General features: G+C 41.5%; 1 protein-coding gene across 5 annotated transcripts in view; it reads left to right on the forward strand.

Annotated features, from left to right (window-relative positions):
* The window catches only part of ELMO1 (engulfment and cell motility 1), a 569,414-nt gene that overhangs the window by 364,350 nt on the left and 182,367 nt on the right, over positions 1-22,697 (forward strand). For all 5 annotated transcript variants that reach the window (XM_073549986.1, XM_073549985.1, XM_073549983.1 and 2 more), the window contains one exon: positions 7,912-8,048. In XM_073549986.1, coding sequence (XP_073406087.1) covers positions 7,912-8,048 — 137 coding nt within the window. The remainder of the gene's footprint in view (positions 1-7,911; positions 8,049-22,697) is intronic.

The raw sequence follows: 22,697 nt of genomic DNA on the forward strand, positions 1-22,697 counted from the left end.
TAACATTTTAAAGTGGTTGTCCACTACATTTTATAATGTCCCCATTGATTTAAACCTTGTAAATAAGTATTTTTGTAAATATATACTGCCATATGTGCCTATGAGCAACATCACGTTACCCTGGCTGCGGTGTGTTGCTTCACTCACTCGCGCTGTGGTCGGTTCCTCTCTTCCTCATGCACTGCATGCTCCTAGCATGCGCCCTCTTAAAGGTCCAGTGTGCGCACTTGCTATTTCCTCCCCAGCCAATGAGAGGTGTAATATATATATATATATATATATATATATATATATATATATATATATATATACACACTGTGTGTGGGTGTGTGTGTATATATATAATATCTTCCTCTCCACTGGGGAGGTGCCTAAGCAACCTTCCTATTTTGCAGTCTAAGTTGTGTAGGATTGCATACCAGTCCCTGCTACACTCTGGTGCAAATCCTGCCTGCTGCACTCTGGTGCAAATCCTGCCTGCTGCACTCTGGTGCAAATCCTGCCTGCTGCACTCTGGTGCAAATCCTGCCTGCTGCACTCTGGTGCAAATCCTGCCTGCTGCACTCTGGTGCAAATCCTGCCTGCTGCACTCTGGTGCAAACTCTACCTGCTGCACTCTGATGCGAACTCTGCCTGCTACTCTCCGATGCAAACGTTGCTGCATTCTAATACAATCTGTGCCAGCTGCTTCCTCCATTCTATCCTCTGGGTTCAACTGCTGCGCGTCCATTGGTCTGTCCTGGAGTGGCACCTGGCGTTCATCGGGAGCCAAGTCTAACCTCACCATCAGGGGCTCTAGTGAACAGTCAGGTGTTTGCTTAGTCACGCCCCTCCAGGATCTCCACGGTCCGTGGCACAGTGGTTTCACAAACAATGTCCTTGACACAGCTGCCGCTAATATCATGTCAACTTCCGGAATCACTTCAGGCAGACGTGACCCAGTCACAGTCCCCCCCTGATTGACTGGGCTGTGGGTGGAGTTTCACTGCACATCACAGCTCAGTATCCAGCGCACACTTGCAGCCAATGAAAGCAGAGGTGAGAGGGAAAGCATGTGATGGACACTGGGCTGTGATGTGCTTTGAAACTTCATCCACAGCCCAGTCAGTCGGTGGGGAGGGGTCTGTGACTGGGTCACATGATGCGGATTGAGCGCTCAGCGATAGTTCTGCTCACAGGTACATATGACAGCTGTATGTATTTTCAAAAAGACTTATTTACAAGGTTTAAATCGATGAGGGCATTATAAAATATAGTGGATAACCTCGTTAATTTTTCCCACAAAAATGTCCATTTAACCCCAAATTTTGTATCTCTAAAAGTGGAACAGGAGTAAATGAACCGTACAATTTCTGTGCAATTTCTTATGAGTACGCCAATAGCCCATATGTGGAGGAAAACTACTGTTTGAACCCACATCAGGGCTTGGCAGAGAAGAAGCTTCATTTGACTTATGGAAAGCAAAATTAGTCGCAATAGATAGTGGGCACCACATCCCTTAAGTAGAGCCACTGATGTGCCTAAATATTTGAAAACCCCAACAAGTGACCCCATTTTAGAAACTAGACCCCTCAAGGAATTTATGTAGAGGTGTGGGGAGCGTCACAGAATTTTATGTTGATCTGTGAAAATGAAAAACTGTTTTCCCCACAAGTATTTTCCCTTTTCCCCTAATTTTTCATTTTTGCAAGGGTAACAGGACAAAATGAACCATATAATTTGATGTGCAATTTGTACTGAGTACACTGATACCACATATATGGTGGAAAACTACTGTTTGGGCACATGGAAGGGAAGAAGTGGCAATTGAATTCTGGAGCGCAATTTTGGGTGGAACAGATTGCAGATGCCATGTCACATTTGAAGAGCCCCTGACATGCCAAAACAGCAGAAATCCCCCACAAATAACCCCATTTTGGAAACTACACCTCTTTAAAAATTCATCTAGCTGTGTATTGTGCATTTTTAGCCCTCAGGCGATTCACAGAATTGGACTGAGTCAATACAAAATTATAATTTTTCCACTAAAATGCTAATTTGGCACGAAGTTTTTTAATTCAAAAGGAATGATAGGAGAAAATGCACCACAAACTATGTTACGCAATTTCTCTTGAGTATGCCAATACCTCATATGTGGTTGAAAACTACTTTTGAGATGGTGCATAGCTCAGAAGGGAAGGAGTATCATTGACAGAGTCCCTGAGGTGCCAGAACAGCAGAAATCTCCCCATAAGTGTCCTCATTTTGCAAACTACACCTCTCAATGAATTAATCTAGGGGTGCAGTGATCTTATTGACAACACATGTATGTCACAAAATGTTATACCATTGAGCAGGGAAGAAAAAAGAATTATATTTTTACCACAAAAATGTTGATTTAGCCCAGATTTTACATTGTCACATGGAGAAATTGGTAAAAATGGCACCAAAATTTGTCACATAATTTCTGATGAACGAGGCAATACCCCATATGTTGTACAGTACTGCTTAGCCATATGGTGTGACTCTGAACGGAATGAGCTCTTTGACTCTTGGAGTACAAATTTTCCTAGAATAGTTTGCAGATTCCATATAGCCTCCAAGTGCCAGAAGTGCAGAATCCCCCTAAAGTGACCCAATTTAGAAATTACACCCCTTTGGGAATTTCTCTGCAGGTGTAGTGACTATTTTGACTTCATGGGTGTTTTCCAGAAACAAGCAGCAGTCAGTATTGCTGAGGGAAAATTCCAAATCAGCCAATGCAGTGTCCATATATTGTAGTACCCATACATTGTGACCAGCTTGTCCTTTCTGGAGACATTGGCACCATAAATTAAACAGACTCTCATCGCTACAGACATGCCAAACATGGATGCTAACTTTGGTTTAAGCACACTGTGGGGCTCAGAAGGGAGGGGGTCATTTTGGATTTGGGAGCGCAGAATTTGTTGGATTTCTTTTGGGAGGCAAAGAGCCGTAGCGCTTTTCCAGAGCCTTTGTGCTACCAGTAACATGGAAGCGCCCTATATTTCTGTTGACTGAGGACAGACCTGAGTAGGTATTTGCTTTTTTGTGGATTGAGTTGAAGCTTTTATTTGGAACATTTTACATAAAACTTTTGATCACATTTATCCTACACTCTACGCTGAGCACTTGCATAGGGATTTGTATCTAAATATCCAAATGATGTGATTCAGATGAATCCCCTGACGGATCTAATTACCATAATGAGGCCCTGTTGAGGGCAGAGTAAAGTACTGAAGTGCGCAGGCGCCGGACCTCTCTGACCTTTTCTGGTGCCTGCGCACTGCAGTACTCTGCTCTGCCCTCAATAGGGCAGATAAAGTACGCCTGCACAGGAGCCGCGGCAGAAATAAGGAGGAGGACGTCATCGCTAGAAGATGGGAGGCACCGGACCGGACCCCGGGGTGAGTATAATCTAACTTGTTTTTCTTATCTTTCAGGTTACATCGGGGGGCTTATCTACAGCATTACAGAATGCTGTAGATAAACCCCTGATGGCTGTGGCCGCATCTCATATCGGAAAAATGAGGTGACAGAGTCCATTTAAGTCCGCATGCAGGAAAGTAGATTGCAGATTTTGCTTCAGGTTTTGCATTTTCCTATGGTTGAGTGTTTAAAGCTGATTAATATGGAGATTTAAACAAATATAGTTTTTCTACCTGTGAATCCATGATGCACATAAAATATTTCCCGGGCTGATAGACTGATTAATAGTAGTGGTCAATGGTTCTATATACATAATAACATAGTAACATAGTTTTGAAGGCTGAAGGAACACCTTATGTCCATCTAGTTCAGCCTATTTTTTAGTGCAGCTGTTCTGCATTGTTGATCCAGGGGAAGGCAAAATACCCACTGAGTAGAAGCCAATTTTCTCCATAGGGAAAAAAATTCCTCCCCCTAAGCTGGGTCAACCATCTACCCATAATATTATGTTATTCGTAACCTTCTATACTGTTACTCACAAGAAAAGCATCCATTCCTTTCTTAAATTCATTCAGTGAGTTGGCCATCACCACTTCCTCAGGAAGAGAATTCCAGAGCCTCACTGCTCTTACCGTGAAGAACCCTCTTCTATGCTGGTGCAGAAATTGTCTTTCCTCCAAATGAAGAGAATGCCCCCTTGTTCTTGTCACAGTCCTTGGTACAAACAGTTCATTGGAGAGATCTCTGTATTGCCCTCTGATATACTTGTACATATATATTAGGTCTCCCCTAAGTCTTCTCTTTTCTAGAGTAAATAGACCTAATTTTGATAACCTTTCTGGGTATTGTAGTGAACCAACTCCATTTATCATTTTAGTAGCCTGCCTTTGAACCCTTTCAAGTTCAGTAATGTCTTTCTTGAGCACCGGCGTCCAAAATTGCACACAATACTCCAAGTGTGGTCTGACGAGTAATTTGTACAGAGGGAGAATTATGTTTTCATCTCGTGTCCCCAGATCTCTTCTAATGCATCCCCTGACCCTATTTGCTTTGGTGGCAGCTGCCTGACACTGGGCACTCCAATTTAGCTTCTTATTGACTAAGATGCCTAAGTCTTTTTCCATGTCTGATTTCCCCAGCAGTTTCCCATTTAGTAAGTAATTGTAGCATCTGTTTCTCCTTCCCATGTGCATAACCTTACACTTATCTGTGTTAAACCTCATTTGCCATTTTTCAGCCCAATTCTCCAATTTACTCAAATCTGTCTGTAGTTGTAAACTGTCCTCCTTTTGTGTGAACTACCTTACATAGTTTTGTTTCATCTGCAAATACTGATATTTTACTGTGTAAGCCATCCACTAGATGATTAATAAATATATTAAATAGTAGGGGGCCCAATACAGAACCCTGTGGTACCCCACTAGTAACCCTGGCCCAATCTGAGTATGCACCATTAATAACCACTCTTTGTTTTCTATCACTAAGCCAGCTACCTACCCATCTACACACATTTTCCCCTAGCCCAAGCTTTCTCATCTTAGTGGAAAGCAGGTGATTAAAGTGCTGATGTTTGAAAGCAGAATATGCATGCTCTTAATCTGATGGCCGAAGGTAGTGTGAGGTCTTCTATATTTATAGCCGTGAATATGAAAGCCTCAGGTTTGTGACTGATGCGTGCACAGAATGTTTCCAGTAATAAATCGCATTGGAGTCACACGGAGAACTAACAGATTGCACCTTACTGCCGGCAGGCCTTTGCATTGCTTCATGTTTATTCGCTTTTGACATGCTGTTGCGGGCTGGATTTTTGTTTTGGAGAGATTACTGTTTAAAGCTGAAGACCATTTCTGTGTTCAAAAGGGGAAAAATGATGACTTTAAATCCCAAATGAAGTGCCACTAATGCATGACTAAGCCCCATATTCCAATTTAGATCTTAGGGCCTGTAGAATATATATCCCTGTTAAAACCCAAAAATTAGTCTTAGTTGATTAAAAAAAAAATGCATTTCTTATTTCTAGAAATATTGACAATACTATATTCTACATACATGTCTTACAAACTGCTGTTCTTAACGGTAGAAAACTATAGGGTGGTCCAAAAGTAGGTAGACAGAAAATAATGATATTTATTTTGATTTATATATAAAATTATATTTACTAACACAAGCATAACATTGACAGTTACATTTTATTCTGAACAATAATACAAAAGCCCTTAAATTTTATCAACGCAGGTGCTCAAACTGTTTTCCATCACAATTTGCACGGCTTTGAAGTCTGCCTCTTACGCTTCGAGAAACATTTTTGCACAAGTCTCTTTGGGTATTAATTTCTTGAAATGCATCTCTTATGTAATTTTTCAAATCACTGACACTTTTTGGTTTTCGACTATAAACTTTGTCCTTGAGTACTCCCCAAAAGAAAGAATCCATTGGGGTCAAGTCTGGTGAACGTGCTGTCCAATCAAGTGGGCCTCTTTGGACAATCCAGTTATTAGGAAATGTTTCATCAAGATACTCGCCGACTACTCTTGAATAATGTGGAAGGGCCCCATCTTTTTGGAAATAAAGGTCATTTGAATTAGGCTGTTGCTGTAACTGGGGAACAACTTGAATCATTAGAATTTCGAGATACTTATCTCCTGTGACTGTTCCATCAAAAAAAAAAAAAATGGTCCAAAAACATCAAAACTTGAAAACATTGACACCAGTCTCATTTAGTTGTTGCTCTAATGTTAAATGCATGTTCTCATTATACCAGTAAATACAATTATGTCTGTTAATGTGGCCAGATAATATGAAATAAGCTTCATCACTCCACATAATGATATTTAAATTACTGGATTTTCTTCAATTTCGTTAAGCATAATCTCACTAAATTGCAGCCGCCTGTCTGGATCATCCTCCAATAAACCATGAATTAGACGTGGACGATAAGCTTTCCACCCAATAGATTTCAGGATTCGCCTGATGGAAGCTTGCGAAATTCCCAATTCTAGAGACTCTTCTGATGGACTGTTTTGGACTCTGAACAAATGTTTCAGCAACAAGTTGCTTATTATTTTCTGTACAGGCTGTTTTGGGTCGACCGGTTTTTGGAGCATTAAGGATTGAGCCAGTGGCATCGAATTTGTCACGAATGCAATAAATGGTTTGTCTTTTTGGGGCTTGAGTACCAAATGTTTCAACCCAATTTGCTCTAACTCAGCATTTTGAGATTTCCACTAATCTTTTAAAATCCATTTTCTTTGATCTGTATTTAAATTATTTGCCATTATGGGTTATCTGAATTATCTGAAAAGAAAACAGATTTTGGGGAGATTTATCTGTGAAAACTTGATCTGTGAAACTGACTCAGTTGCTAGAAACTGACTCAGTTGCCCTTAGCAACCAATCAGATTCCACCTTTCATTTTCCAAAGAGTCTGTGAAGAATGAAAAGTGGAATCTGATTGGTTGCGAAGGGCAACTGAGTCATTTTCACTTTACACCATGTTTGATAAATCACCCCCTTCACAACCCTATTACACATACTGTCCACCTACTTTTGGACCACACTGTATATTTTGATGTTGGTACCAATACTTGAATAGATTTTTCCCGTATACGTAGTTATGGGGTGTGACGATGTAAGAGGACTTTTCCTCGAGACTTTTAAAGCTTGCACAGCCATCTTTACACTTACTGCTGGCCAGATGCCAGCCAGAGCAAGAGAGAAGGTGCCCCTGTTGTGGAACTAGGTAGGGGTGCGGAGGTGAGAACCACATCTCTCAAACGTTTGTTGCATGTTTGTACACCTGCTAAAAATGTCTCTTTGTGGGAGACAGAACCATAAAACAATTAGCACTTATCGGAGTCTTATCATTATCATATAATTGATTGAGATCACTGATATATTGTGGATAGGATTTCAGAATTAAAGGAGTTTTCCCATGAATAAAAGTTCAATAGATCTTGGAATAATAATAACTTCCACAATTGGATGTGTATTGTGTAATGGCTGTGTCTGACCGTACAGGAACATGGTCTGATCATACCACAGCTAATGAGCAGGGGGGAGGCAAAATAGAGTGTACAGACATTGCAGCATAAGATCACAGCTGATTCTTTCTTTGAAGTAAAACATTGTTTAAAAACAGGCAGTGAAATGGTTTACCTCACAAAAAGAATCAGCTGTGATCTCGTGCTGTAATGTCATGTATCCTCTCTTTCGCTTCCTCCCCTGCCCAGGAGCTGTGGTATGATCAGACCATGTTCCTGTACAGTCAGACACAGCCATTACACAGTACACAGCAGGGGCACATTTATAAGATTATCTCAGCACAGGAACATTTTATTTAAACACATCCAATTGTTGAAGTCATTATGATTACAATATCTATTGATTAAAATTAACTTTTGTTCGTGGGAACGCCCCCTTCAAGGCAGTATATGTAGAAGGGAAGAAGAAAATTGTTTTATTCTTTTGTGTTCTTTATTTCAGCCAGTGAAACCTGCAATGATTTTCACCCTATGTTCTTCACACATGATCGATCTTTTGAGGAATTCTTTTGTATTTGCATCCAGCTGTTGAACAAGACGTGGAAGGAAATGAGGGCAACTTTTGAAGACTTCAACAAGGTAAGAACAAAACAGACTTCGGTTAGGCTCTAAGCACCTTTTTTATTCCTGCTAAATCCCAAAGTTGGACAGAACAATGACGATCTGGCCTTTGTAGTATTAATGATTCATTTTATTTTTATGTAAAAACTACCATGGCGTTTACATCCAGTTTTAGGGACATATTTATTTATAGGGAGAACAACATTAGGGTGATATTGCTAATATTACATTCTTAGTTGACATTTTGTATAACATGTACTAAAAACTATAGCATGCTATTATGGCTCATCTGCTAAATGTACTACTTTGCTAAACACAGGCCTTCAGGGTTAAAATTGTTTGAAAAGTAACGGGTGATTTTTATAAACTTACGATCTCTGAACTCCATAAAAATCTCTAAAAAAAATTCCATCACATACTGCTTTTTCACGAACACTGACTTAAAGGCTTTTTCTTGCTTCATACTTTGACCCCTTTGTGTGAACTTTGGTGGGTGATTTTTGTGTGTTAGATTGGTTAGAAATTAATGGATGCTATTTTGGGATTGGCTGCTGTGGACAAAGAATATTTTCTTAACCCAGCTTTCAAAGAGTGTGGTGGCGCCCATAGCATTCAATTATAGTATATCTTTAATTTTACCTCATCAGTATAGGAAATAAAAGCTGCGTTGTGGTTGCTATGGGCAGTAAAGATCAATTTATTTTTTCTAGTCACAATTCATAACAGTGTGGTGGTGTCCAAAGCAACCAATCAGAGCACAGGTTTAATTTTAACTCTGCAGTATAAAAATTTAAGCTGCATTCTGATTGGATGCTATGAGGAGCAAAGGCATATTTTCTTTTAGAGTTCATAAGAGTGTGGTGTTGTGCTTCCCACAATTCTTTACAGTATTTAGTGGTTATTGTGGATTAAGCTTCTGTTTCCAACAATGTAATCGAAATGGCTTCAATGGGATGCCGTAGTTCACCCGACAACTTTTGCTGTATTTGTGGTTTTCTAGTGTAAAAACAACATGTGAACATTACAGAGTTTGTGAGAAAAATATATTATGTGTTTGTTGAAAAAACTTGATGATTATGACAAGTTGTCGGATCTGCATGTAGTGTTTTCTGTTTGTGTAGAAGAGCTACGACAGTGTTCTAAAGGGAAGTAACAAAGCTTTTGTTTTGGCATACCTATGATCTGGAGGGAACCGCAAAAATATAGTGATGGCTGCCACTTTTGTATGTGAAGCGTGGAGCGATTCAACCTTAAAAATAAGAAATAAATTATATACCCGGATCTCCCATCAGCGATTCACCCTTTGCCTCACAATACAGGAATCTCTGTCCCTTGACTTCTGGAGAAACTTGGAGATATACACCTGATTCAGAAGATTCCGAACATGAAGATCAGGATTCTGATGAAGATTTTCCCGCTATTCCCAATGAGCTACTTCTTTTTTCACAGCTCGAATTAAATGATTTAATCAGGGACTTGGACCTCCCTAAATATTCTACAGAACTTTTAGGCTGAGTTCACACGTGGCGTTTTTTTCGCGTTTCTGCGGCGGTTTTAACTGCGCGATTTTGCCGCGAAAACGCGAAAAATAAGCATCCCATGCATTCCTATTGGATTCCGCAATGCTGTGCTAATGCTGCGGTTTGTACCGCGGCGGAATCGCTTCGCGGTAAAAGCCGCAGCATGCTCATTAATTTGCGGAATCGTGGCGATCCCGCACCCATAGGAATGCATTGTTCCGCTTACATCCCGCATGTGGCTGTGCACACCATGCGGAAAGTAAGCAGAACATTTGCGGATGGTACCCACGGTCTGGAGGAGAGGAGACTGTCCTCCGAGCTTTGGGTACCATATCCCTGTAAAAAATAGAATTTAAAATAAAAAATATTGTTATTCTCACCTTCCGATGTCCCACGCAGCCTTCCCGCCTCTCTCCACGCTCCCGGTCCCAGTAATCCTTTGCGAAAATGCCCGCGATGGCGTCCGTTCTCGCGGGATCGCGAAGTCTCGCGGTCATTCGCGCGACGTCATCGCGAATGACCGCGAGACGTCGCGATCCCGCGAGAACGGACGTCATCGCGGGCATTTTCGCAAAGGATTACTGGGAACGGCTGCGCGGGATGCCGGAAGGTAAGAATAACACCATTTTTTTTTTTTTTTTACATTTCATCTTTTACTACTGATGCTGCATAGGCGGCCTCAGTAGTAAAAAGTTGGTCACACTCGTCAAACACTATGTTTGACGAGTGTGACCAACCTGTCAATCAGTTCTCCAAGCGATGCTACAGATCGCTTGGAGAACGCTAGCATTTTGCAAGCTAATTACGCTTGCAAAATGCTAGTTTTTCCGTGGGAAAATCGCGGGAATTTAAAATGCGATTTTCCCGCGGAATGGAATTCCAGAATTCTCGCGGTAATTTCCGCGAGAGTTCCGGTACGTGTGCACTTAGCCTTAGGCTTTAGACTAAAGGAAAAGAACCTGATACTTGATTTTCATGGTACAGAAGCATAGAAAAGGAATTCCTTCCATACTTTTCTCAAAACGATGTTCTAGTTTATTGCAGTGATGATCTTGGGTGTGGAAGAATTTAACATTGAGTGCAATGTGAGCGAGTGGAGACTTTGTTGATTTATCCAAAAAAGTCTGAAAGCTGTGCTATTGCACAATGGCAGGTAGTATGCTCCAGTGTGTGTAGGGCATTCTGTGCACTTGAAGGTAAGCTATGAGAATTTAAGGTACTGTCACACTTAGCGATGTACCAGCGATCCCGACCAGCGATATGACGTGGTCAGGATCGCTGGTACATCGCTAAGTGGTCGCTAGTGAGCTGCCACATAGGCAGATCTCACTAGCGACATCGCTGGGGACGGGGATCGCTACTTACCTGTCACACCAGGCGATCCTGCGTCCTCCCGCCCGGCACCACGCGTCGCTCGTCCTCACAGCAGGAAGCGCCACAGGAAGCTGACGACGAGAAACAGTCCTGAACGTTCTCGCGCGATCAGCGATAACCAGCGGGGGAGCCGGTCGCTGGTAAGTATCAGACACAGAGATATCGCTAGCAATATCGCTATAACGTCACTAGTTATAGCGATATTGCTAGCGATATCTCTTAGTGTGACATGCCCTTTAGACTGTATTTTCAAGGACTTAACTAAGAGGATCAAGGAAGGTCATTATGTGGAGAACATACTGAAACGTTTCAAAGCCTTGGGTTGTCTGATGAATTTGAAGTTACATTTTTACATTGCCATTTGGACTACTTTCATTAAAACCTTGGTGATGTTAGCGAAGAGCCAGGAGAAAGATTTCATCAGGATATCAAAAAGATGGAATGATGATACCAAGATAAATGGAACGTGAACACAATGAGGGCCTACTCCTGGATGCTTCACAGAGAAGATCCACAGGCCATCTATAATAGAAAAGGTATCAAGAGAAGCTTTGAAGAGAAAAGGAAAGTCACAAGAATTCCCTATAAAGTTGCAGAATTATTGTTCAATACATTTTTTATATACAAATGCTTCTCACTAAATTAGAATATCATCAAAAATTTAATTTATTTCAGCTCTTCAATACAAAAAGTGAAAATCATATTGAGTCATTACCAACAAAGTGATGTATTTCAAGTGTTTATTTCTGTAAATGTTGATGATTATGGCTTACAGCCAATGAAAACCCAAAAGTCACTATCTCCGTAAATGAAAATACTTTATAACACCAGGTTGAAAATTATTTTAAAATCCGAAATGTTGGTCTACGGAAATGTATGTTCAGTAAATGCATTCAATACTTTTGCATCTATTATTGCATCAATGCGTCGTGGCATGGAGGCGATCAACCTGTGGCACTGTTGTTTTTAAACCAGGTATGGTACTTTTGGCAGTGTAGATTGGTCGCCCTCCCAGGGCCGCGGTGTACTCGGTACCGGGCCGGTGTCAGCGGGATGTGTCACAGCAGCGGTGACCCGGTCCGTGGCCCCGGGTGCCCAAGCAATGGCGGGGAACAGAAATGGTGGAATGTAGTTAATGGAATAGTTTGTGACGCCACCTGTGGTGTTCGGTAAGGGAGGTGTTAAGCCGACGCTGCAGACAGATCCTCCGGGCAGATGGTGTGGTGCAGCAATGATGTTATAGCCCTCCATAGGCAGGGCTGTTGTCCCAAGGCAGGATAGGTGAAGAGACACTTAGATGGTGTAGTGTTTGGCGCAGGGGATGTAGCAGTGCCAGGTGGACGGACGCAGGAAGGAATGGAGGACACCAGGGCATGTAGTTCCAAAGCTTTACTCACAGTCTGTAGTGCCCGCTTCTGTGCCGTGTCCTCCGGGTCAGGGACTCAGTCAACCTCCAGGCAAGATGGAATGCTCCCTTCCAACACTCCGCCAACTTATGTGCCTTTTCTGAACGTCTCCTCTATAATGCCTTTAAGTGTGAAGATCTAGTACTGAGTTACACTGGAGTTCCTCCTGACAGATGTTCCCAAGAACTCTACTTGTACGGCAGACAGCTGTAGCCTGCTTCAGAGGACTCTCTACTCCTGAGTCCCGGCTCTCTATCCAAATTTGCTGTTGTGCCACCAAGCCTTAGATGAGAGTAGTGCATTTACAGCCCACTACTCCACCGGTGTCTGCTGCAGAACCAATAGTGTGCATACAACCTCGGGGACCGGGCCCCGGCCTTGCGCTTAGAACTTCTAGGCAGGGTTTTTCCTCTAACCCATGTCCTCTGTGTTCCCTTTCACTCCTACGTTACGTACTTGTCTTTCCCTCCTATGGAAGCTCAGGCTTCGGTTCAATGTCTTTCTACTTCTTTCCTTTCCCATGCCAGCTGGCTCAGATCATTGAGGCAGCTGCAGCACTCCTTCCTCCATCCCTCTTCCAGGGATCCCCACTCCTCTGAGTGGCTTCCTCTCTGACTCCCCGTCTGACTGACCCCCAATCCTAAAACCTTCCCGCTCTTTTATGTGTATTCTCAACTCCACCCACCTCCCAGCACGTTTAGTGTTCCAAGCAGGGAACCACCAAAGGTGCTCTGCTTCTCTCTAAGCAAGGAGCCGCAATGTGGTTTTGCTGAACTACTCTATTGTGTGGTGTGCGAGTGTTGGAGCGTGGTCATGAGCCTCCAACTTACCTGGATGGTGGGGCACCACACCTTAGGAGAAGGTGCAGTACCTCTGTGGTGACTGAGCCTCAGGGGCGCCACATGTAGACAGGTGCCAAGTCCTGCTGGAGAATTAAATTTCCATCTCCAGAAAGCTTGTCGGCAGAGGGAAGCATGAAGTGCTCTAAAATTTCTTGGTAGATGGCTGCGCTGACTTTGATCTTGATAAAACACAGTGGACCTACACCAGCAGATGACATGGCTCCCCAAACCATCCCTGATTGTGGAAACTTCACTCTAGACCTCAAGCAGCTTGCATTCCATCAGACTCTGGCACCTTGATTTCCAAATGAAATGCAAAATTTTATTTAATCTGAAAACAACACGTTGGACCACTGAGCAATAGCCCAGTTCTTTTTCTCCTTGGCTCAGGTAAGACACTTCTGAAGTTGTCCGTTGGTCATGAGTGGCTTGACACAATTAATGTGACACTTGTATCCCATGTCCTGGATACATCTGTGTGTGGTGGCTTTTGAAGCAAAGACTCAAGCAGCAGTCCACTCGTTGTGAGTCTCCCCCAAATTTTTGAATGGCCTTTTCTTAACAATCCTTTCAAGTCTGCGGTTATCCCTGTTGCTTGTGCTCTTTTTTTTTTACCACGCTTTTTCCTTCCACTAATATGCTTGGACACAGCACTCTGTGAAAAGCCACCCTCTTTAGCAATGACCTTTCGTGGTTTACCCTCCTTGTGGAGTGTGTCAATGACTGCCTTCTGGACATCTGTCAAGTTACCAGTCTTCCCCATGATTGTGGAGCCTACTGAAACAGACTAAGGGACCTTTTTAAATGCTTTGGAAGCCTTTGCAGGTGTTTTTTTTTTTTTTAATTCTAATTTACTGAGATAATGACTTTTTGGTTTTCATTGGCTGTAAGTCATAATCATCAACCTTAACAGAAATAAACACTTGAAATAGATCACTCTGTTTGTAATGACTCTATATAATATATGACTTTCACTTTTTATATTGAAGAACTGAAATAAATTAACTTTTGGATGATATGCTAATTTAGTGAAAAGCACTTGTATAATATTGTCAGTTTTTGGCTACAATAAAGATTTTTCTTGTTCATCTTGCTCAAATGTAATTTCACACACGTTTTGTGCAAGAAGTTAAAAATATAAGTGTTACCTGAAATCGGAATAAGAAAACCTAAGAATCAGTCATTGGATTTGGAAAAAATATTAATGAACCCAAATTTTGCATACCTGTGTAATTGGGCCCAATAATAACTGTTTTGGTGAGCCTCCAATAGAAAAAGATTGAGAAACTGTGCCTTGAAACGCGCTAGTCCACATTTTTTTAAGACCTTGATAAGAGTTTCAAGTGCAGTAACTTTCATATTTGAAAAGTCTTCTGCCTGTCGTAAAATATTATTGGCTTCACTGAGGTGCTTTAACAGCCAAAATATTCATTAGGACTGGAGCTTTTCATTTCTTTTGATCAGATGGAAATTGAGCACAAAGCAGTGCTGCTGAATTTCTATTCACGTTCATAAATCTCTAGGTGCTATGTAGCGAGAATCTGCATCTCTCAGTAAATCATTCAAATGGCAATGAAATGTAAAATACACTTAATGTGAGATGAAAGGTACTACAAAATGATTACCAGCTCCATCCTGCTTCACACCCATTCCCTGGAGGTACCCCTACAACAGAAATGAGAGCTAAACTGTAAACCAATTATATAGACTCTGTCCATCCACAATTTGAAGGTTTTTGGGGTTTTTTTAAATAAAATTATTTGTGGATAGTAAGTAATGTTTTGCATTTATTTTCAATGCTGTAACCTTGAAATAGGATAGTATTTCAAGGTCCCAAATTATCTTCATAAATAATGGCAAAAAAAATTGTCTCGTTAATGGAATCTATTAGCAGGTTTTTGCTATGTAAACTGAGGACAGCACGAGGTAGGGGTTAAAACACATGCCAGCAATGTGTCACTTCTCAAGCAGTGTGTTGTTTAATTACAATTAAAGTTTTATCACTATGACATTATGAAGAAAAATAGGTAAAAAATCAAGGGCACAAGAGTATGTCCAGCTTTATATTTTTGTAAAGCAAAATTAGATATGAGAACTCTATGGAGTCTTCAGTCACTGCCAATGTAGCACAAACCTGGAGATTGCACACTCTTGATTTCCCTTTTAATGCTACTTAGTCTACTTAAATGATTTTGAACCAAATCATCTCTAGCTACATGACTTTTTAAAACATCTTATTATAATACAGGTTTTTAAAGGGAATTCCAATTCACCCAAAGTATTCTTTTTTTAAGCCACCAAATCCAGTCTTACAGTATTTCACTGTCCATTCTTCACAAACTCCTATTTTGAAAGATTCTTATAAAAAATACATTGTGGTGCAAAATAAATATTTTATCACAACCCTTTAACCTACATTTTATATGAACGCGACACTGGCCTATTCTTAACACAAAGGAATGCAAATACCGTAGAATATGGTCTTACCATTTTTCTGCTGTTTCCACTGGGATAGCACAAGGCTTTATAAGCGAAGGATATAAAACAAGCAAACCGTAAATAGGTGTTTCCTCACCCAACTTTGTACTGCTATACTTTTGGGGTGTATTAAAATGTATAAATAGTTTGTAGTCTCAAAATGCTTAGGTCAGGTTCACATAGCGTTAATGCAGTCCATTCAACGCATAGCATTGGCGGACTGCGTTAACGCTACTTCCTAATGCGATCGCATTATGCGATCCCGCTGCAGACCGCATCCGAGGGTCCGTCACAGAATGACAGCACATCGCTAACGCATGCCACTTATGACATGCGTTAACGATGCGCTCGTCTATAGCAGTCTATGGGTGCGATAACGCATCTGTTACGTAGCGTTATTGCCGCCATATAACAGATGCGTTAAACGCAGCTCACAAGTGCAATATGAACCCAGCCTTAGTGCAAATACAATACCTTATTGCATAAAGTATGTCTTTTGTACGGTATTTTGAAATGAGATCTAAATCTATATATACAATATACCAATGGCGCTAGTGTGCAGGGTTGATTCAGCAGTGAGTAAGGAACCCCCACACCACCAGGGGTGAAAATAAACAATTTAAACAAAATGATACTCGCGCTATGAATCAATGGAGAATAAAAAATATATATAGTTACCTGTAGGATCAAGGCAATAAACTCATAAGCATTAGATGTTAGAGGGTACTGGGTATTGATGGATCAAACTACAAAAAGACAAAACAAAGCATAAGTTTTAAATCTGAAAATGCAAAGTCATAAAAAAAAAAAAAAAAAAAGTGTGAAGTGTCCGGGTTAGACTCTAGTGACTAAGACCATGGTCGGTATGGCGTTCTAATAGTTAATTAAAAACACCTATCATATAGCTATACAGACATAAATAAAAACAGAAACAAACACACTGGGGGAACCATAAAGTGCTATAAATGTACCTTGCACATACCCCAACTGTGACTATTACCTCTGAATAGGAGTGCAGTGGGAAACGCCCGGTGGTTCACTAATGCTTAAAAGTCTGTTCACATTAGTGAACCACCGGGCGTTTCCCACTGCATTCCTATTCAGAGGTAATAGTCACAGTGGGGGTATGTGCAAGGTACATATATAGCACTTTATGGTTCCCCCAGTGTGTTTGTTTCTGTTTTTATTTATGTCTGTATAGTTATATGATAGGTGTTTTTAATTAACTATTAGAACGCAATACCGACCATTCTCTTAGTCACTAGAGTCTAACCCGGACACTTCACACTTTTTTTTTTTTTTTTATGACTTTGCATTTTCAGATTTAAAACTTATGTTTTGTCTTTTTGTAGTTTGATCCATCAATACTCAGTACCCTCTAACATCTAATGCTTATGAGTTTGTTTATTGCCTTGATCCTACAGGTAACTCTATATATATATAATTTTTTTTTTTTTATTCTCCATTGATTCATAGCGCGAGTATCATTTTGTTTAAATTGAGATCTAAATCTAGGCTTCTTCTAGCACTTGAAAGAATGAGTGTGTGAATTCTAAATGTCACAAAGTTTCAGAACCGATTGCCAGGTCTCTTACAATTCTCAGATAGAGAGCCTTGTAATTTAGACAGGGTATGAAGAAGCTGGAATCTGGCAAAAACAAAAATTAAACCTCAAAATTATAGTAATAAAAACTACAGTTTGTTAAGCAAAAAAAAAAAAAACTCAAACCTTTCACAGCTTCATCAATTGAAAATAACAGTAATGGTTTATAATATGAAAACACAATAAAACATATTAAAAAAAAAAATAAATAGGATTTTCTTGTGAAAAAAAATGTAATAAAATATAACAAAAGCTTTCCATATTTGATGTCTTTAATAGAATTTGTGCATATGGATTCGCAAGACTGTGCCATTGGCCATGTCAGTGGTGTGTGGGCCGCTGGACTGGAGCCCTGACAATCCTCATACATAACATCATCCACAGCTCTTCTTTTGATTAGCTGGCCTGCTGCGATGTCATCATTGCAACACAATGCACATGTGACATAGTGCCAGGCCGGCTAATCAAAAGAAAAGCCTCGAATGCCTTTATGTAAGACGCTGTTCTAGGGGCTTCTGCCCAGCAGTTACATCTCCAACTCTTATTTCTTTAACAACCGAAACTGAAAAATTAGACTGCTTTTTATCCCACCAGGTAAATAGAAAAAAAAAGGAATAAGGCTGGTTTCACATTAGCGCTTTTTAAGCGCACGCACGGCCGGGGGTAGCTCCGCCCCCGAGCCGGCTCTCTGCCCGGCGTGCCCGCCCCTTGCTTGTAGCGCCGCCTCCTAGCGCACAGCGGCGCCTGCGATCGGCGCACCCTATCTTTAGCATAGGGTGCGCAGATCGTGCGCAGGCCGTGCGCTAGTTGCGCTTTGACCTGCGCTGCGCACTTTTGACGGTGCGCCGAGCACGCCGAAATCCGAAAAGTTTGATTTTGGCGCGCACGGCGCACCGTCAAAAGTGCGCAGCGCAGGTCAAAGCGCAACTAGCGCACGGCCTGCGCACGATCTGCGCACCCTATGCTAAAGATAGGGTGCGCCGATCGCAGGCGCCGCTGTGCGCTAGGAGGCGGCGCTACAAGCAAGGGGCGGGCACGCCGGGCAGAGAGCCGGCTCGGGGGCGGAGCTACCCCCGGCCGTGCGTGCGCTTAAAAAGCGCTAATGTGAAACCAGCCTTAGCCATATGATAGGTGTTTTTTTTTTTTTTTTTTTTGTAATCTTGCCTCATGAACAATGGAATTAAGGTGATAGTCACATGTTCCCATAAAAACTACAGATTATCCTGCAAAAAGCAAGCTCAAACAGCCTCATCGCAAAAAAAGTTGAGTGTCAATATACCAACACAATTTTTAAAGGACTTTACTGCATAAATAGTAATAAAAGATATTAATAATTGATATAATTGCTTCTATAACATCCCAAAGTATAACTTCATTGTTAGTTATGTATATGCCAATGAATGGTGGAAATAAATAAACATGATAAAGTGGATGATTTTTGTTAAGCTATGTTATTGTACCCCAAAATGGTACCAATAAAATGTACAATTCATCCCTGCAAAATTAATCCGCCTTACTGTTCGCTCAATTCACAAATAAAAAAAAATTGTACCAAGAATGAGGCAACACAAACCTATTTTTTTTTTTCACACTGTTGATGTAGTATGTCTTTGATTCTGAAAAGGCATGCACTATCTTTCTATAGCATAAATAAAACTGAAAATCACTTGCAATTTAACTGTCCATATGGCAGCGTTTCGGTCCAGAGATGTGGACCTTTCTCAAGCAATACAAAAGTGCAAGTGCATGATATTTAAGGCAACCAAATTACCTAGGTATTTAGCAGCAATTGCAACAATTTAAGATATACCACATTAATTTACATGGTATAAGGACAAGTGCAGAATTGATAAAACATACATTCACACAGTCATATATATTAATCAGTAATACAATTGGCGATCAATGACAGCTGTGTATAATTGACACAAAATATGACCTCATTCATATTCACTGATCGCGCCAAAAAACGGCGTTCTCATTAGCAAAGTGCGCATAACAGGAAGCGCTAAAGGGATAGATGGGAGCCACGAATACTTCCGCTCATGCGCAGTTGTTAACTGAAGCATCTGGCACCATCCAGCATGTACAGTATCTTAGTAAGAGGGGTCAAGTGATTACACCTAAAACATCTGAAAAAAAACAAAACTCAGCGATACAGAATGGTTAAAGATGATATCTAGGACTTAAGCACTAACAGGTAGGTAATTGCTACCAACTTACCTGTTGTACACGGCACCGTACATGACCGTCATAGAGTGGCCACAGACCGCTCCTGCCGGCGGTTCAGCTGCCTCTACCGAAGTCGCAACGACAGAGCGATGGATTCTTTTTCGCTCCGATCTGTTGACAGGGCAGGTCTTTGATGTCATTCTGATTGACAGTCTGACTCCCTCTGCTGGAACGGGTGAGCTGGTTGGCAATCAGAATGGCGCCAGAAGTCACACCCCGTCGACAGCTGAACGGAAACTAAGCCGCTACTCTATCTGCTGCATCCCTGGCAAGAACGGTCTGTGACCATTTTGTGCCAGGGGAGAATGGCATTCGGAACAACAGACAGGTAGGTAGCAAGTACCTGCCTGTTAGTGATTAGGCATATTTTTTGTTTTGCGTCTCTAAAGCATTTTTGATAACTGCGATAGGCTACCACTATGCCGCTCTGAAGCTAACCATGAAAGGTTATGAACCCGTCTGTGTTGGCATGCTTGGTAGTCGTTTGTGTATATATGGCTATTTCAACAAGCCCACTTTTGTTCCCACGGGAGATAAGCCAGAGGTGTCTAAAATATTATTTCTCATTTTAATGAATCTCCTTATAAATGCTTTTAAGACAAGGTGTCTGATTGCTCTTACAGGTTCTCAGCTAATTAACTAGTTAGATGCTACCACCCAGTTTATAAACCTAATAGGATTTCCTCTGGCTACTTGACAACTACATAATCGTGCCTGAATAGTCTAATAATGTCAAAAAGGTTTTCTCCCTATTACTTAAATGTGATCTAAAGGGTGTCGACAGCAAACCCCAATCATGCAGAGAATAAAGCTTTTCATCTTTTAGCTTGACGTGCTGAGATATGATGAGCTATGAGAAAAGACCAAAGGAGAAGCACAGAGCTGGCAGGCCTTATTATCATGTAATGCATTATCTCTTGTATGCAGCAGGCGAGATTAGGAGCTCCATGCTAGAAAGTTAGTATGCTGTGTGATAAGTGCTGTGGTTATTCTGAGCACGCCTCATAAATGCTGGCTGCAGAAAATCTGCATCCAGGCAATGAGAATGTAAATGATCTGCGCTAGGACCGTATTATAAAGACATTTCATTTTAGAATGTTAATAAAATTGTAGAACTGTCTTAATAAACGCACACATGAATGAAATCTACAGATCTTTGGTAAGAAATAAAACATAAAGATCATTCTGCATATAATGATTTTTTTACCTGTTGTGATTTATGTGATGGATTTGTTTTTCTATTCCACATTTTATATATTGTGAGGTAGCGCTGTCATCTAAGTAGGGGATCCTCGCTCAGCAGCCACAAAAAAGCAGATCCGGCATGGGTTTTCCATAAAACCATAACTCCATGCGGTTTATTGTGCAGCATATACCGTGACCAATAACATAAAGTTCATATCACCAGCATAGCGTCCATTACAGAGCTTCCCTCTGTTAAGCCTGTGGTCACACAGGTTACTCACTGTCCAGTACTCAGGCTCTTCAGCCTCAAAGTTATCTCACCCGTCAGGGTTTTCTCACGGCTGTTCCTCCATGCTGCATGCATCCATTCCCTCCAGGGAACTAACAGGCACACGTCGCCATTACTCACAGCCACTTCACACGTGCTGTCAGGCAGGAAGTTCCTTCTCAGCGGGACCTTCCACACTGAACCAACCAGGTGCCAGCATTCACCTCATGTGACCTACCCTGGCCACATTATATGGTCCATAGCCACGCCCACCAGGTCACATGACTATGACCTCATCACAGGTCCTTCACACACTCACATAGTCTTTTACAATAGGGTTCTTAAACACACCCCCTGGGTGGGTTTGTAGGTAACCAGGCCCGCCCATCTCTCTAGTTACCTGGAGACTTCTCCCTTACACCTTGAAACAACACCTCAGCAATATCATTGCTGATCAATACACATACATAAGTCTCCATCTCAAGGCCACCCACCTTGAGATCCATAACCATCCTTCAGGATTCTGCCACTCATCCTTTCTCTTGGGACATCCACACAGCGCCCCCTAGTGGACACAGTGGTTACTACACCACATAATATATTTTTTATGTGTGGCATATTTTGCTATTCTTACCATCAAATAGCAGGGTTTTGGCCAGAAAATTAAAATTCCCATCCATGGTTTTTTTTTTTATTATTATTTCAGCATTTGATAGCTATCAGTGAAGTATGTTCAATGTGTGTGTTTAAAATACTGGTATTTTTCGGCTTCTGCCATTTCCAGCGCCTCTACAGTCTCCTCCTGTATCTGTGTCCCCCATTCTGACTGGACGGCTCACTCCATGGACTATTAGCTCCTTTCTTACAGTAACTATGAGAGCCTCATCCAGAGTCTCATAGACTTACATGGAGAAAAAGAGTCCACACAGATATGCTAGAGTGAGCTGGCTAGTTTCAACTGCAGGCAAATGATCCATGAGGAGAGGACCTGAGCAGGCTGGAAGGGCAGAAGACGGTAAACCGTAATGGGCACACTGAACGTATTTTACTGATTGTTACCGATTGCTGAAATAAAAAAAATCAAAGACTGCATCATATTTACTCCTGGAAATAAGCTGTCGCAAGACATATCTGACAATGGCTCTCTCATAGTAATCACAGGTGTGCTCGGCTGTATGAGCGCTCCTTTGTATGGAAGCATCGGATGAACGATTGACCAAACTATGGTTCGGCTAACAGCCACCTAAGGCTAGTTTCACATTTGCGTCTTTGTGCGCAGCGCATCGTGCGCAAGTAGAAACGCATGCAAAAACGTGCATGCGTTCTTGCATACGTTTGCGTTTTTTATGCGCATGCGTTATAAATGGAGAAAAAAGTACAGTCAGACATTAGGTTTTTATACTCACATTTGAAACAATGTTTCTTTGTGTAGGGGGGTGGTTTAAGCCAGTGTCTAGTCATGGTTACTCTTAAAATGCATGCGTACGCAAACGCATGTCCATGCACACGCCTGTGTTCCCATATACTGTAATGCTTTGTTTTGACGCATTCCGTGCGCAAGCGTACGCATGCGTTTTTTTTACGCCTTCGGGCGGACCCAAAAATGCAACGGGTCTAGACGAACACCTGGAAAAAACACATGCGCACGAAAACGCAGATGAACGCATGCAAACGCAAGACCATGCGTACGCCATGTTAAACATAGGTAGGCATGCGCATGTATGTGCGCAAAAACGCTAATGTGAAACCAGCCTTAACT

The sequence above is a fragment of the Dendrobates tinctorius genome, unplaced genomic scaffold, assembly GCF_039654945.1.
Source record: "Dendrobates tinctorius isolate UK_male_01 unplaced genomic scaffold, ASM3965494v1 ptg000162l, whole genome shotgun sequence".
In the NCBI taxonomy this organism is placed as follows: Eukaryota; Metazoa; Chordata; class Amphibia; order Anura; family Dendrobatidae; genus Dendrobates; species Dendrobates tinctorius.